This window comes from Leptosomus discolor, chromosome 10 (genome assembly GCF_034619465.1).
Source record: "Leptosomus discolor isolate bLepDis1 chromosome 10, bLepDis1.hap2, whole genome shotgun sequence".
In the NCBI taxonomy this organism is placed as follows: domain Eukaryota; kingdom Metazoa; phylum Chordata; class Aves; order Leptosomiformes; family Leptosomidae; genus Leptosomus; species Leptosomus discolor.
Genome location: NC_141400.1, coordinates 272,839 through 288,441, shown reverse-complemented (window position 1 = coordinate 288,441; position 15,603 = coordinate 272,839). Strand labels below are relative to the sequence as shown.

The following is a 15,603-nucleotide window of genomic DNA, read 5'->3' as shown; positions in this document are numbered from 1 at the left end:
AACGTCAAGTTTTGCAACCAGTGGCTTGTGCAGTTTTTAAACACAGGACAAGCTTCTTACGCAATTTTTAAAGCAGAACATACACTTATTTGATCTTTATCTAACAAATCTACCATAGGAATCAAACCTACCATTTAAAAAATACACCTCCTTTCTTGCGACTACTGAACAGGCCTAGTTCCCTTTCAAAGCTGCACGGTGCCAGCTGCACACAGCCAACTTAGTTTGTCTGGGCGAGAGAAGGTGCAACTCGGGTAGAAGAGAGACAGCATAAAATAGGCGTTAAGTTAGGCTGAAGAATGCAATCCTTTTGCTATCCTCACTGCTGACAAGTGATAGTAAGACAGACTGCGAGGCTTTAAACAAAGAAATGAGTTAAGTCAGTGACTCCTCACAGCCTTGAAAGCAAGGAATAAGGCCTATTATTCATGGCACCATCAGCAGCATCAGTTTAGGGGACAGAAAGAATCACAGCAGCATTAGCTATGCCCCAGTTCCTCCAGTATTTACCTTAAATTTGTATGGCCTCAGTCCAATGTCAGAGGGCTTTTCCATAAAGAATGGTTTTGTCTTGATAGTGTCAGCTCTGTGCCCATTACCTTCTCAACCTTCTCACTGCTTTATTATTTTAAAGCCTATTTCTATCATTTTACCATTTACCATTATCATTTAATTTCAAAAATCAGGAATGAGAGTGCAGATTCTCCTCCCTGTAAGACAGCCAGACCTACAGAGAAAAATAAAATTTTTTTTTTTTTTTTTTTAAAAAGTGAGCTTTGGCTACTCCCTTCTTCAAAACAACCACCTTCGTGGAGGGCAAACCGGTGCTGACAGCTCTGCCCATGCAGACTGTCCTCTGCTCTCCTATGGGAGGGCCTGTGGATGCTCCCCAGCAGACAGCAAGCTCAGGCAGGCAGCCGGACCACCTGCATCCTCAAGAAGTGAGCTAGGCCTTTGGCTTTGGAGCCTGAAAAGCAAGAGCAAGCCCTCAGCGAAGGCACAGACTCGGGCCTGGATGACAGAAGCCAACAGTCAAGATGAAACACCTTTCCCAGGAACGCCACCAAGTCCAAATGTCCGTGCCAGGACCTGCCCAGGCACCTGCAGCTGCCTCAGATACCCAAAGCCAGACGAGACGAGGGCTATGGCCTGGCCTGGTCCTCAGGGGGAGCCTGACGAGGTGCTGCAGCTCCCTTTCACCCCAGTCTCCATAATTTGCGGAGTTTCCACAGCTTCCTTCCAAAAGGTTTGTGCAAGCCCAAATGTTAGTCCTACATGTTAAGTTCACTTTCACACTCCACCAGTCCCCACGTCAGGTGTCCAGCCTCCCTCTACAGCAAGCAGAGGCAGGAGATTACCTCTAGGAACAACTGACCCTCTGGAAGAATTTATTGTCTTTCTCTTGACTGCAGAGAACTTCTGGACTCTTGCCTCACAGACGGCCAGAGAGAGTTAATGAACTCCAAGCTGTGATTCAGGGACGAAAGGACAAGAATATATCAATACCCTGAATTCCCAGACATCAGATACTTAAAGCTAGGGGCAGGGGAAAAGGGGAAACAAATAGCAAAAAAAAAAAAAAACAAAAAACAAAACACAAAGACACCAACCCACAACACACCACCTTCCGGGACAAGCAAATTAAGAAAATACAAATCAATTTACTCCCCAGCAACACCCCAAACCTGTAAACAATCTGTGCCACAAGAGTCGTACTGCATAAGTTCACAAATCACGACTGCAACCGAGCCCTCAGGTTGCAGGGAAGGTTCTGGCTCGGCCCCTATATGAACACAGCGTCAGAAGGACAACAGCCTTCCTTAGAGCAGACCAGGCTATAGAGCCAACAGGGCTGAAACCAAGCGAGGGACTGACCTCGTTTGTGCACTCCAAAACAAGGGGCAGCTTCTGTGACAACATGTGTTTGAAATCATGTCCTCAGTACGTGCGTGTATGCCAGCAATGGCATGAGAGAACAGCACACTCACCCCAAGTAAAATCTGCTCCAGGCTAAAGCACAGAGGGCTATTCTTGAGGCTTCCCCTCTCCAAAGCAAACAGGAGCATTCCTTATTTCCCCCTGTTTATTTAAAAAGCCCACCGCACATTCCTGGGCACTGGCCTATCCCAAGCCAACCATGGGATGAGAGCTTCTCCTCTGTAAATCCCAGGAAGAAATCGGTCTAACTTGGGAACGGCCTAATAATTGCTACCGTCTGATGGTCGCTTAGTGGTCTGCAAAGCGCACCACAAATCCTGACAGACTTGTTTTCACATCATTAAAGCCACCCTCAGAATTCGCCTCCATGATGACGGTTTCAGCGTAAAACCCGGAGGGCCGTCCAGCGAGCTGCCGCAGGAGCGTACCCGAGGCGCCCAGGCAGGTCCGCCCGAGCCGTCCCTGCGCAGGGAACACCAACTCCCAGGCTCCGGCGCTTCTCCCCAGCCACCCCTTGCCCGCTTCAACCCTCGCTCCCACAGGGTACAACACCACGACGGGGGCAACCGCCCTGGCCAACTCATGGAGAAGAGGGGTACCACCGCCGCGCCCCGGGGCTGTGGCAAAGCCATTTTAAAGCGCCAAGAGAAAGAGGATCAGACAAATGGAAGCCGCAGCATGAGCCAGTTTGCATCCAGGCAGCACCAGGGAAGGGGTCTGTTGATACCCCTGACGATACGTACGACGCCTGGTCCCCACGCGGCATTGCAACACCGTCCCTTCTTAACTCCACCAGGAAGGAGCCCTGCAACACCATCTCAGCCTTTAAACGTGGAGCACAGCAGTGTTTGAGAGCAGAGTGTTTACCTCTCCACCACAAACGAGAGCAAAGAAGTTTTCTGTGTGGGACAGGACAACTGGACATGGCATTTTAGGGATCACATGAAAAGATTCTGAATTAGAAATCAAGCACTCAGGTATAGCTTTCCCGACTGTATTTTCTACTGCAGGCAGACAGAGAAGAAAACAACCAACCCTTTATCCCCGCAGCAGCAAACTTTCAGTCTCTCATACACATGTGAAAGAACTGCCTGGGAAACAAGCACACAACAATGCTGTGGTCAGAGCTTAAAACCAAAACCCAATTCAACCAGAACGCGGCAAGTTGCTTTGCCCTTTTCACGAAGGAGCTAAATTCAGTGGCACACAGTAGACAGAGCTGCCCAGCAGAGCCCCCCCCTTATTTGTTATTTTTAGCAATTTAGTCTGACAACGCCTGACAACTAAACATGCTGAATATAGCAGGAGAGAAGGGGACTATCAGATATTATCAGAGAAAACACATAGCAATAATCACTTTCTCCACCCCTAACGAAGAATCAATTTTCCATGTCTTTATAACATCAGAGAGGTCGTTCTTTTTAAAACGCCACATTTAAAAACAGAATCCATCTAGCCCTACAATGGAAACGGATAACATTTCCTGAAACAAAGCATTGTTCCACCCCTCACATATCATGTTTCCTTAAAAACAAGGGAAGAAAAACATTACTTGGTTTTTCTCCTAATACTGCACAAACATTGCTGAGCTAAAAAGAGTCTGTGCTCATCCCTTTAGAATGCTTTCAAAATAGATTTAACACATACCCCTCGTACTGTGAAACACAACAAGAATTTGATAGTATCAGGACTGGAAAAATCCAATCGGTACTGCTAAGCAGGACGCTTCCCAGGCCAGCATGTGAGTGAGCCTGTGCCATCAACCTCAGCAAGATTCAAGGAGGTTTTTGTCAGCCTCACTGGCGCAGCCTTTAAGCAGGCACGTGTGTTCTGCCAGCAAGCCTGGCCAGCCTATTGGGATCCCAAAGGATTCTATACAAGTTGTGAAGCGAAGAATGCTACATATGTACATCTATACTCACATTCATACCTCAACTTCAACCCGAAGGGTAAAGCCACCTCGCTTTTTCTGCAGAGTGACTTACAGGCTCTGCCTCTGCCCCCTCGCACGCGTCCGTACCCCTTGGTGTTTCCAGAACATGGCTCCTCTCATCCCTTGTGTACTCCAGCCAAGCCTTCTCTTCACAGCCCTGCTTCTCCTTGCTGCTTTGCCGTGCAATAAGCAGCAGGGAGGACCAAACTAGCAGTGTCACATCGATTTTGTGATGCTGCCTTGAAAAAGGCAATGCACCTCCTCAACAGCAGTGGAACCCAAGAGAGGGGAGGGAGGGAGGGAAAGGGAATGACTGCAACCACACATCGCACCGGAGACTGTCAGAGGAGGGAGAAAAGCGGCTTTCAAACTAGATGCAAAACACCACACTGTTTTCAGAGTTCACTCTGACAGCTGTGACCGTTCAGAGCTCGCAGCTCTGAAGGAGGTTAAAGCCCACGTTTTCATGAACAGTCAGCACTCAGAAGCTCTCCTTGCTACACTGGATGGATTTACAGAGAGCTCAGCAGTGAACCCAGCCCTCTGTCCTGTGCTCCTCTGCAAACAGCACCAAGCTAGCGTCGAGAGCATTTCTCAAATTCAGGCTTGTATCAAAAATACATATTTCACAACACCTGGGCAACAGCATTGTAGCAGCAAGGCCCAATTGCCTCAAGCTCACGCTACATGAGTACCTGGATCAGCCACACCGTACGGATACTGAAGGATTACTCTGACCAACTTGACTCGACTATGCAGAGTGAGAAATGCGAGTAAGTAATAAGGTAGTTAACAATGTAAAATATAAACCTAAGCTTTAAAATCCTTCCAGTTTTAATAACAGAGGGAAGTTTTAACCTATCTCGGGTTGGTATTTATTTTACACTGATGCCGTGGAAGCACAAGGTCACAAAGTTTCACATTCTTTCCCGCTTCTGTCACAACTTTTTTTCAGGACTGTAAAATCCCCTGCTCCCGTGATAAGTGCTCTCTGACTTGGACTCAGGTATTTCCCCCAAAATCTCAGTTTCCAGTAGTTGTCGGTCTAAGAGCTTGTCCTTTTCCATGGAGAATCCCAAGCCTAAGGAAAATCCTTTTCACAAAACTGCCAGCCAGCTGCAAGCAGAGTAGTTAAAAGAAGGACTTGAACATTCACTTAAAACAAACCTGAAAGTTTTGGCAATCAGAGCCCTGCTACCCACGGTTTAAAAGAAAAACCAGCCCATGTGGCAACCACCTTTCCACTCCCATCACCTTTTGAGACAGTCACTGTCGGTGGGAACTTCAATTCAGGGGCCGCAACCAGAGACTCAAGCAACAGGGAGCTACAAAGCAGAAAAACGCGCTTGTGAAGCGGCTGGCCCTGAGGCTTTGCATAAGAGCAGCAAAAGTTACAATTTTGGGGGAATTCCACCCATTCTGCTGAACTCAGCAATTGGAAAGTTCAGGAGGTAAGATCATTCCCCGCCAGGAACAGGAAGAGACCAAGATGCGCAGCTGAAGGGCACAGCAGGCAAACAGCTGACCACAGCCCGATGGAGCTGGCAGCGAGGGACCCCAGGGCAGTGTGCACACAGGGGCTGTCAGCCACACTCCCATCACTTCCAGACGCAGACGGGCTGCGATGGAGCTCTCCAACCTCAGTCGCAGGGCTGTCTTTGCTCAACGCCATTGCATCTGGGACAGCTCCAGAGCAGCAGGGATACAACCAGTTTTGTCACATAACCATAAACAAACCCCTGGGCCTTGCCTGCACTAACACCACCTCAAATATGTAGCCTACCCACGGAGTACTTGCTTTCCCTGTGCAGAAAAAGTTCTCGTGGCCAGAAATGCAAAACCCCTTAGTCTCTGGCACAGAAAACATTCCAGGCAATGCAGCATACAGTGATGTTCTTGCCCTACAGCTCCCCAGGCAAGCAGAGTTTTAAGAAGGAATTTAAAAAAATACAAACTCTACTTCTGCTTTAGTGTAAGTAGGAAACAATGGAGACAGAACTGCACAAGTTTGAGCAGGTTTGAGCACCGACTTCCTATTCCTGCTTGTCCCTACTTCACTGGTCTCCACACTCACTTTCTCCAAAACACTAGCAGATGAGATAAGCAGCTGGACACAACTCAGTCTCTACTTCCTCTGTCATTCCCCAAGAACCAAGGAACAGGGTTTTGTATTAATTATATTTTAGGGTCATTAAGAGAAAAATACACTAACGGCCTTGGAAAAGTACATTTTGACCATCTTCTCCGAAGAACTGTAAGCTGAAAATGTAGTCACTAGAAGATAGTCAAGATTCACTAGATAACTTGTTTGAACACCGGGACTTGCGCAGACATTACTTTCTAGTTCCTAGATATTCTTCTCTGCCTTGAATACTCCAACCAGATAAACATAAGAACACAGAAATGCTCTGACCACGTCGTCAAAACAAAGTCCCGGATCTCCCCCTAGATCCGGTCTTCAACAGCAGCCACAAGGAGATGCCTAGGGCAGAGTGTAAGGACAGGGCAGGCATATACAGTACTTCCTCCTCATACTTTCCCAGCCTCGAGACATTTTTAGCTCAGCAACTTCCTGAGCAGGATGCCATTTCTACGTATTTGGTAACTCTCGATGGACTTCTCTTCCATGAATTTGTGCAATTGTCCTGAGCCACTGTAAACTCTTAACGTCCACAGCGCTGGCAGTTTCACATCACCTAGCTGCTGCAAATAACCACCCAAGCATCCTTTTGCTAGTTTTAAACCTTGCTCCTACTAACCTCATTTTAATCCCCCACCCTCAGTTGTCATATTGAGACACAGAGAGAACAATCAATCCCTACTAGGGCTGTAGATCTAGCAAAGAAAAGAAGTGACATGAATTACTTGCGGGTTACTTGTAGCAGGCACTATGTTTCACCTAGGTACAATCTTTCCGAACGAAAAGCACCAGATAAAAACAAGGGAGGTAGCAAACAGCATCTTGTTGACCTTCGATGTTCTACTTTCGTAACCATTACCTGCCACAAACTTACCTCTAATTCTTTAATTTTCTCTTCGGCTAGTCTCTGTTTTTCTAAGAGCTGATTATGAATCACTCCTTTAGACTGAAGAATAAACCTACAAGTGAAAAAGAAGAGACAGACAGCTGTTGGACATTTTTCACGCGTGTTGCACACCTAGCTGCACACAGCGTTAAACTGCAGTGACCTCTGCAAAGTGTTCACCCTCACCCCGCACGTTCTGGACAGAGGCAGAAGAGATGGCTACGATGGCTCACACAAAGCACCGGGCTGGCCTCAGAGGCTTGCTCACTGATCTCACCCGTGATTTGGGAGGAAGAAAACGGATGTACACAGATCCCCCTCTATCGTTCAGTGTCCTTGAATTATGTGAAAGCAGTTCTTGCACACAGCTAGCAAGGGGAGTCTGTCATCATGTTCCCCTCAAAAGGTATCTAAATCAGTTGATGGCATATAGTGAGGGAAGCCTCTTTCAGCAGGTAAAAGCAATTCACTGCTGTCTCAGTGCTCACAAGCTAAACAAACATGCACAAAGAAAATGAAGCTTTCTACAAGGAAAGGCTGAGAGAGCTGAGGGTGTTCATCCTGAAGAAGGGAAGGCTCCAGGGAGACCTTACAGGGGCCTTTCAATATATAAAAGGCACTTAGAAGAAAGAAAGAGAGACTTTTTATCAGGGCCTGTCGTGACAGGACAAGGGGCAAGGGTTTTAAACCACAACAGGGCAGGGTTAGCTTGGACATGAGGAAGAAATGTTTTAGGACAAGGGTGGTGAGACACTGGGACAGGTGGCCCAGAGAAGCTGTGGATGCGCCACCTTGGAAGTGTTCACGGTCAGGTTGGATGGGGCTGGGAGCAACCTGGTCTAGTGGAAGGTGTCCCTGCCCATGGCAGGGGCGTTGGACTGAATGATCTGTGAGGGCCCCTTCCAACCCAAAAACTTCTGTGACTTGATGACAGAGAGACAGGCACTCCCACCAGAATCAGAGCCATGGCACACCTGCTTTTACTTGAGCTTTCACAGCTCCCACACCTCAGGGTTTAGCTTTAACACACCCCCTCACTGGCCTCCCAACTCCCATGCTTTCTACATTCAGAGGGTTTTTCTGTGGGGTGGGAAGTGGTCATTTTTAACTGAAACTACAGCCACTGTTTTCCACTTGTTCTGTTTTTTAATTGCCAAAGGGACTTGAAAGATGCATCCACAACATGTCAGTCACAGCCATCCTGCTCCTCAGCATGAAAAAAGCTGCCTGACTTGCTCAGAAGAGCCTCTGAAGGAGCACCAGCATCCAAAGCAGCTCTCCAGCACATGGCACTGGCATCCCACAAAGAGGTAAAGGACAACTAAGTTCAAACGAATTTTAGGAACCCTCCGTGGTTGTTTTTCATCCTTCCAGACATAAAGAATGTACAAGCTGCAGATTTACCCCTTCCCTACTTAGAAAGTCCCCCAGGGGATTTAGAAGGAGCCTCCATGGGTCATACCAACGAGGTCAAGGTCTCCCTCCAGCACCAACTAGGGTCAACATCTCCCTGCCAGGTGACAAGATCTCATGCTTGAACAGTTAAAATGAGAAGCTTTAGACAGGGCAGAATCAGAGTGCATTCCCCGTCTGCTACAGAAAAATCTGAAATCTGTTTGTAGTGCCATCTCCTATGACAAATGATGTTAATAATGTGTTTGCGCAGGGCCTGGTAAACACAAAGGCGGATCTGCTGCTTGGCTTGAAACTGCATCAGCAACGCCACAGCCAGAAGGAAAACTACCTGCCAGATGCATTCCTGAAATGCATGGGAGCAGAACTGTGGTTAATTATAACTGGTTTCCAATTAAAACTCTCTTCGGTGCTGCTATTAACTGCATTTAGCAATCACTTCCTTCTTCTCCCATTTCTCTCCCTTGTTCCGCTTCACCTCCTCTTTTCCACAGTAACTTCCGCTCTATCTTTTACATTGCAATTTTCTCAAACCTCTCCTTGTTTCTTCCCTGTCTCATGCTTACTACTGGTGTCGCCCTCGTTCTGCGCCTGCCCCTGCTCTTTACAGCCCAGGTCACTTGTACTGTCTTTGTCCCCTCAGTCCCCGCCTCTCCATTAGGTGCCTCCACAATCCACTTTCGCACAGGGGTAATGTTTTCAGGTCCCAGCACACGGGCTGCTGAAATAAGATACAGGTTTTGCTCAGTCTTGTGAAAAATCAAGTCCATGACTACACTTCTCAGAAGTTATTGACATTGCTATTAGACATAGAGTCTGAATCCAGCCAGAGATGAGCTGCTTTTCAGGACCACCAGCCACTACATCATTCTGATGCTCTTACCTCGAGCCTGCAATACCAGAAGAAACAAACATTAGCCTTCACACACCCACCCTGTAGATTTTGGGGTGAAGAGTAAAATTTTGCCTTGCTTCTGCAGTAGCTGCCATGAGCGAAAAATCAAGGCTGCAAGATGCCCTCAGTAAACAAAGCCATCAGTCCTTCCCCACGTCACAGCTTCCCCAAGCCTCTGTGGGTGTACGTGAACATTTCCTTCATTATTTCCCTTCTTTGTGAGGGCAGCAAAGAAGAACAGAATACCTTCTCATTCGCTTCCCCACATTGCACAGCAAGAGTGATCATTTGGGTTTCACTGATGCCCCTGGGCTAAGAAACAAAGTTAAACACCAACACAGCTTGATCACTTTTCCCCGTGCTGCCGCTGGGAAGGTCCCTGGGCTACAGGCACTGAGCAATCCCGGCCGGCTGAGAGCTGCCACAGGCACCAAAACCTTTGAGCAAACAAGCGGCTGACTTCATTTCTATGCTGCAAATGTCAACAGCAGTCATTGGGGAAAGCAGCCTCCCTCCCACCCTCCTGAATGTCCTGGCAGACGTGTGGCAGCAAATTAAAACTGGATGGCCGAAGTTAGCGCTGGCAAGACTTATGTGGGCAGCTGGGCACAAAGACAACCACACCAATTTTATTTGCCATAAAACACTGGGCTGGAACCTCTGCCCATTCACACACTGGTGCAGAAGCAGATCAAATGTCCCTGACTTGGCCAGCAGCATTCTTCAGAAAGTCTTCACCAGGACCAGCTTCCAGCCACTCATTTTAACTCCCTGACACAAGACCACGGAGTCCTCAGCCTAGAGCACACAGGTGCTGCCATGCAAGCTGTCAAAGGCCAGGTTTCTGAAAGCTAAAGCTATAAATCCACACCCACAGTTAACTATTTAAACCTGTGGCTTCACTTTCCAACATAAGGAGGACTCAAAAAACACTCATCAATATTTTAGCTTCTAGCGTGGGACACGCATATTATGGAGATCTTGGCCAAAGCTTTTACCTAAGGAAATAACGTGGTTTATGGCAGCACTTGCAAAAAGCAGAAGCTTGTTCTGCTCATTAGGTAAGAGGTGCTGCAGGGCACTTGTAATAAACCAGAGTTTAAATTTAATCTGGATTTCATTCTCCCTCTTACCCAAAGTAAAACACCAACTTGATGATTCCCCCCGCCCCAAAGCTGGAGGAAAAGGGCAGTGTCATTCTGCTGTCTGGTTTCAGGTAAATGTGATAATTTTATTTATGAATTTTTAAGCTCCTGACAGAACCATGGAAGGTTCTGAGGACCTAGTTCTTCCCTGAGTGAGTCTGTGAACAAGCCTTTCAAACACGTGAACTTCATTCACCACCTGGAGGTACACCACCAGCTGCATGAGTCTCACATTAGAGCCACTGCATCACAGACCTGAGGAGCCACTTTCTGTGCTGCGACACTGAGCTTGTCAGATGACAGGACTAACACCAACCCTTGGCACAGATCAGCACCAGAGGTACCTCCACAGACCATCTGCTGGAGTCCACCACAGGAGGCTCCCAGCTCCGAGAGCTGGCATGTTGAACTGGGGTGGCTTTTAAGTGTCGATAGTCCACAGAAGACAAGCAGCAAACCGAATCCTCTTCCAGATAAATGAGCTCACTCGTGTCCCCCTTCTCTCAGTGAAGCTTCACAGTACACACTAATAGATCTGTCAAACACAACACCTACACTATCAAACATGAAACAATGATTCAGCACCACAGTGGAAATTACAAAGCTTATAACAATCTCCTCTTTACACAGGAACTTCTTCACTGTTGTTAAACAACACCAGAAATATCTGGTTCAGAACGGACAAGTTCACCACATCTCTGTTGGCCACTCATTTCAAAGGGATTGGCTAGTAAAAACAGAGCAGGATTTGCCCTATTCCAGATATTGAGCAATTTTTCTAATATCCACAGATAAAGGTAAAAACTCAAAACAAAACAAAGAAAATTAGAAAAGAAAGCTACAGAGGAGTGGGGTCCTCGAGGACAGCAGCATTCAGCCAGATCTGGGCTGCCCACAAGAGCAGCCCTGTAATAGTGAAGTGTCTGCGAATCAGCTGTACCTACATGCTCCGGTCTCCTGGTCACTGCTGGCTCTCAAGTGCAATGCAAGGAACAAAAATAGAGCACAAGGGAACTGAAAGAGAAACCTCACTCTAAATATTCCCACTTGTTACTATTTTCCTCCCTCTGCTAGCTCCACATCGGGATTTTTGTTTCCCTGAGGCAGAAGTGGTTTATATATGCTCTCTGAGACTCGTTGCTTGTTTCCTTCTGAAGGGATCTCCTACCCCTTCCCAATTATAAACTTCTAGATATGGGGCCCATTTGTACAGTGTTTATACAGCACTCCCTTATGCCCTGTCAAAATGGTCTTCAGGCTCTAGCCAGGCTGGTCGGCAACGCTGTCAGCTGCATCATCTGTCTGTTCTTTGTGTCACATGTACACACCCACCAAGTGATCTCTGTACAGTGTAAGTAATTCCATAACTCAGTCTGTTTGCACCAAAATGTACTGTTTACTTGACTTTAAGACATAATATTAGACACTGAAAGATTCGTCTCTTAACGAATGAGGTTATGGAGATGTTTGTTCAGCACACACCACTCTTCGTTATGACATACAAGCCATTACAGTTATTAGAGGTGGAGTACCAGTGATGCTCACAGTTAAGGCTTTCCATTAAGAACCCCTATTCGCAATTACTTGCGACTGCAACCAACCTCAGCCTCTACGCCCGAAGCTTTCGGTGGCAGGCATCCGTCTCGGACGCGACCACCCCTCCTGCCCTGGCCAGGGAACATGGCTCAAGGGTTTCTCCCACACGCCTTCCGAGGACGTGAGGCTGTTCCTATGAAAGGATTAAAAACAGAGGGAAGGGGCCACACAGCAGGCTACGAGGGTCCCTCCTGCCGGCCCGCAAAGCAACTCTCCCCACTTGGGTCCCTGCAGATCACTGCAAGAACCTGCGCAGGGCACCAGGAGAAGCTTTAGCTCTTCCCCTGCCCGCTGCTGAGACGTCCCCCTGCCTCACTGCAGAGGGACACCAGTTCACAGGTAGGAACGCCCTGGTGCTATTGAGCCAGAATAATGATGAGTGACAGCTCTTCAGGCCCCCTCAGCCTGGCTCCCAGCTAACACAAAGGATCATTATGACTTCAGTTTTACGGTTCCCATTGCATTTGGGGAACTCTACAAAAACTTAAGATACTGGCAAGAAAACTAACAACTTTGTACAAAGTCATAACATTATTTTGTCAGGTCTACTGTATTTCTGAAAAAAACAACATGCTGTGCTATAACCCAGTTGTTTACAGGAACACCCTGGCCCTTGAAGCCAAGCGTTTTCATTAGAACACTCCATGAGAAAAGTTGGGCTAAGCCCAGTCATGCCCTTATCTATTTAAAGACGCTTTTTAATTCTGAACTTGCACTGCTGTTCAAGCTTTGAGCATACTCAGTAGGGGATTACTGCACTTTAAGTACTGTTCAAAGCCAATGGAAGACAGGCTTCCAACAAGCTGATCCCAAGCCATCCAGCTTGATTGAACAGGAGCCGGCTGCGCACAATCGCAAGCACCCAGTAGCCCCCTTCCACTCTCCCAGGGTCTGCTTATGCTTCTGTAAATGATTCCCTATGCAGTTCATTACAGGCACTGCTTACACCCCAGAAAATTCCAGGTTTAGTCATCCCAGATTAATTACCCAGTTCCAAATAAGACAAGGAAGCAATATTTTAAAAAAAAAAAAAAAAAAAAAAAAAGGTAAATCATGACTAACTATAGTTTGTGCTGCCACCCTTCGTGTCCAAGGTTTTCACATTTTTCTGTCTAATTTTGAATTTCCCATTCAACAGGTCATACGCCTTAACTAGATCTAGTTCAGAAACAGACGGAATTGGAACAGATTATTTGAAGCTTCTCCTTTGTTTGCTTTTATTTTAGTGGCCAGTCGTCTCATTGGGTCACTCTCCATATAGCTAAACCTAACTATTCCCCCCTCCCCCCGACCAAAGCAGCACATACCTTACAGCAAAACAAATCCTGCAGCTTATACTGGGAGGATTATATATTAATACATTCCAGGGGCTGCAGTTTATAGTTCACGTGTCATTTTACCACTGCACTCAGAGAGGTGGATATGCACCAGGAGCTGTTTGGGAAGGAGGCATGGGCTGAAGCATGCTGGCAGCCTCTCTGGTGGGCAGCAGAACCCGTGCAAGCTCAGCCTGACAGCACCGGAGCATACACAGGGACCAGGATTAGTGGCACTGGAAGCAGTCCAAACCGAGTCTTATGTAGGCCACAACAAGGGTAACTTTTACTTAGATGAACATTTGTAAGCCATAAACCTATTTACTTTAAGGAGCTAAAAGAAGAGAACAAAAAGTGCCACACTATTTGCTTCCTCAAAGCTCTCCATGTACTGGCCCAACAGGTCCACGATGCCCCGCGGAGGGGCAATGGGGTTTGTTCTGCACTTCAGGCCACGTTTACATTGAGTTTTCACTTTTTTTTTTTTGATCTGTCAATAGCCACAGCATATTACATTACCTCAAGCCAAGATAGTAACACAGCTTGCAAACAGCAGTTTCTGCATTGCCAGACACTTAACTAGACAGTAGATTTATACCATTGTTCACGCTTGGCTCTTTAAAAAAAGAAAGCAGGAATATACCTCTAAGTGTGTAATTAAATATAGCACAACTCAAAATAACAAAATAGTGGTCTGCTTTTAAAGAACATCATAAATTCTTTTTGAAGGCTCAATTGACAAATGGAATTTAAAAAAAAAAAAAAGCAAATGCCTCCTCTCTATCATACACGAATCAGTAACATTTCAGATTCAAACTATGTGGAGAAAACAGAGCAAACATGACTGCAGCTCATGGAGGTGAAGTCTCCACGGGTAGTTTTTCCTCACTATATCCCTGGTTTAGCTATTTTATCTTCTAATTTTGCTTTAATGTAACTTTTTAGTATGTGGCAATGATGACCCGTAGCTCGTTTAAGCAAAGGGAACTCAAATGACTACAGCATGCCTTCTAGCAGATGCACTTCAAGCAGACTTTTTGCAGCCTAGGTTGTACCACATTTGCAAGTTGCAAGCAGCAGAGAACAAAAACAATTCTTCCTATAATGGGAAGTCAAGATCCATTTCTAAAGTCTCCTTTAAGAATTCCCCACAAATTCCTAAAGAACATTTAAAAAAAAAAAACCAAAAAAAACCCCAACAAAACAACCCTCCACAGCAGCAAATGAGTACACACCTAGGAAAACACAAACAAGCAACATTGGTGTGAACACCCTGGTCAACCGATCTGAACTCCGCAGTAGCAAATGAAGTGACATGGAGATACTGCTACACTCTGACAGGCAAACTTACGTTCACCCTTCACTGAGGACCTTCACAAGAAAACTAGCAAAACCAGGATACACCTCTTTTGAAAAGCAAGACATAGTTGCAAGACAAAAAAAAAACCCAAACAAACACTTTGTGCCTTGCCCAGGAAGAAACCTTTGAAATGTGAAGTGAGGAGGAAGACACAGCTCTGGGCTCATGGTTGTTACACAGCACAGCCTTGGCTTCTGCACATCCCAAATCCTGCCACAACAAAGCATCCGAGCAGGCAACACAGCAAACATCTCAGAAGTGGACGTAAAGATAACCCAGTCAGAAGAATTCAAGCATAACGCTAATATATTTCTGGACACTAGAGTTAAAATAGCTAGCACTAAAACAATCACACTGTTGTTTCCTAATCAGTAAGAACAAACTTTTTAGAATCAGCATTTGTGGACCAAGAAAGCTGGATATTGTTTTGGAAAATCATTTCTTCTCAGAAAGCCGGGGGGGGGGGGGGGGGGGGGGACGGACGGACGGTAGGGATTTTTTTTTTTTTTTTTTTTTTAACTGACCGAAACATTCTCTTAATTCAGCAAATAGTTTTGGAGAAAACAAAAACAAAAATTCAAGACAGCAGTCACAGAATTCCTGAGTTCAGCACTTTGGTTCTTGTGTCTCTGTACTGAACTTGTGTAAAAGAGCAATCTCATCCCACAGGATTGCTCTCCTCATATTTTACTTCAGTGTTTTAATGCAGCAGTCATGAATTAAAACCCCATTCTTTCAGGCTTTGAACGGGCAACTAGGTCAGAGGACGCTCAGACCTAGATTTCCTGTTCGTATTAGGGCCATTCCACATCAAATTTATACGTGATGTTGACATACATGGACCAGACCAGAGACTGATTCTGGGCATCTCCACTTGACAGCTGTGGGCCCCGAGCACTGGGTACCTTGTCACACCCTGCCCCACTAGATATCCACTGACACCACACTGGGAAGGGCAACACCAAGCAAGGTCCGGGTACG

At 46.4% G+C, this 15,603-nt stretch overlaps 1 protein-coding gene across 1 annotated transcript in view; it reads right to left on the bottom strand.

The window, feature by feature from the left end:
* Window positions 1-15,603, bottom strand: part of PFDN1 (prefoldin subunit 1) — a 32,362-nt gene that overhangs the window by 10,082 nt on the left and 6,677 nt on the right. The window contains exon 3 of the mRNA XM_086471015.1: window positions 6,886-6,970. Within this exon, the coding sequence (XP_086327141.1) occupies window positions 6,886-6,970 (85 nt within the window). The remainder of the gene's footprint in view (window positions 1-6,885; window positions 6,971-15,603) is intronic.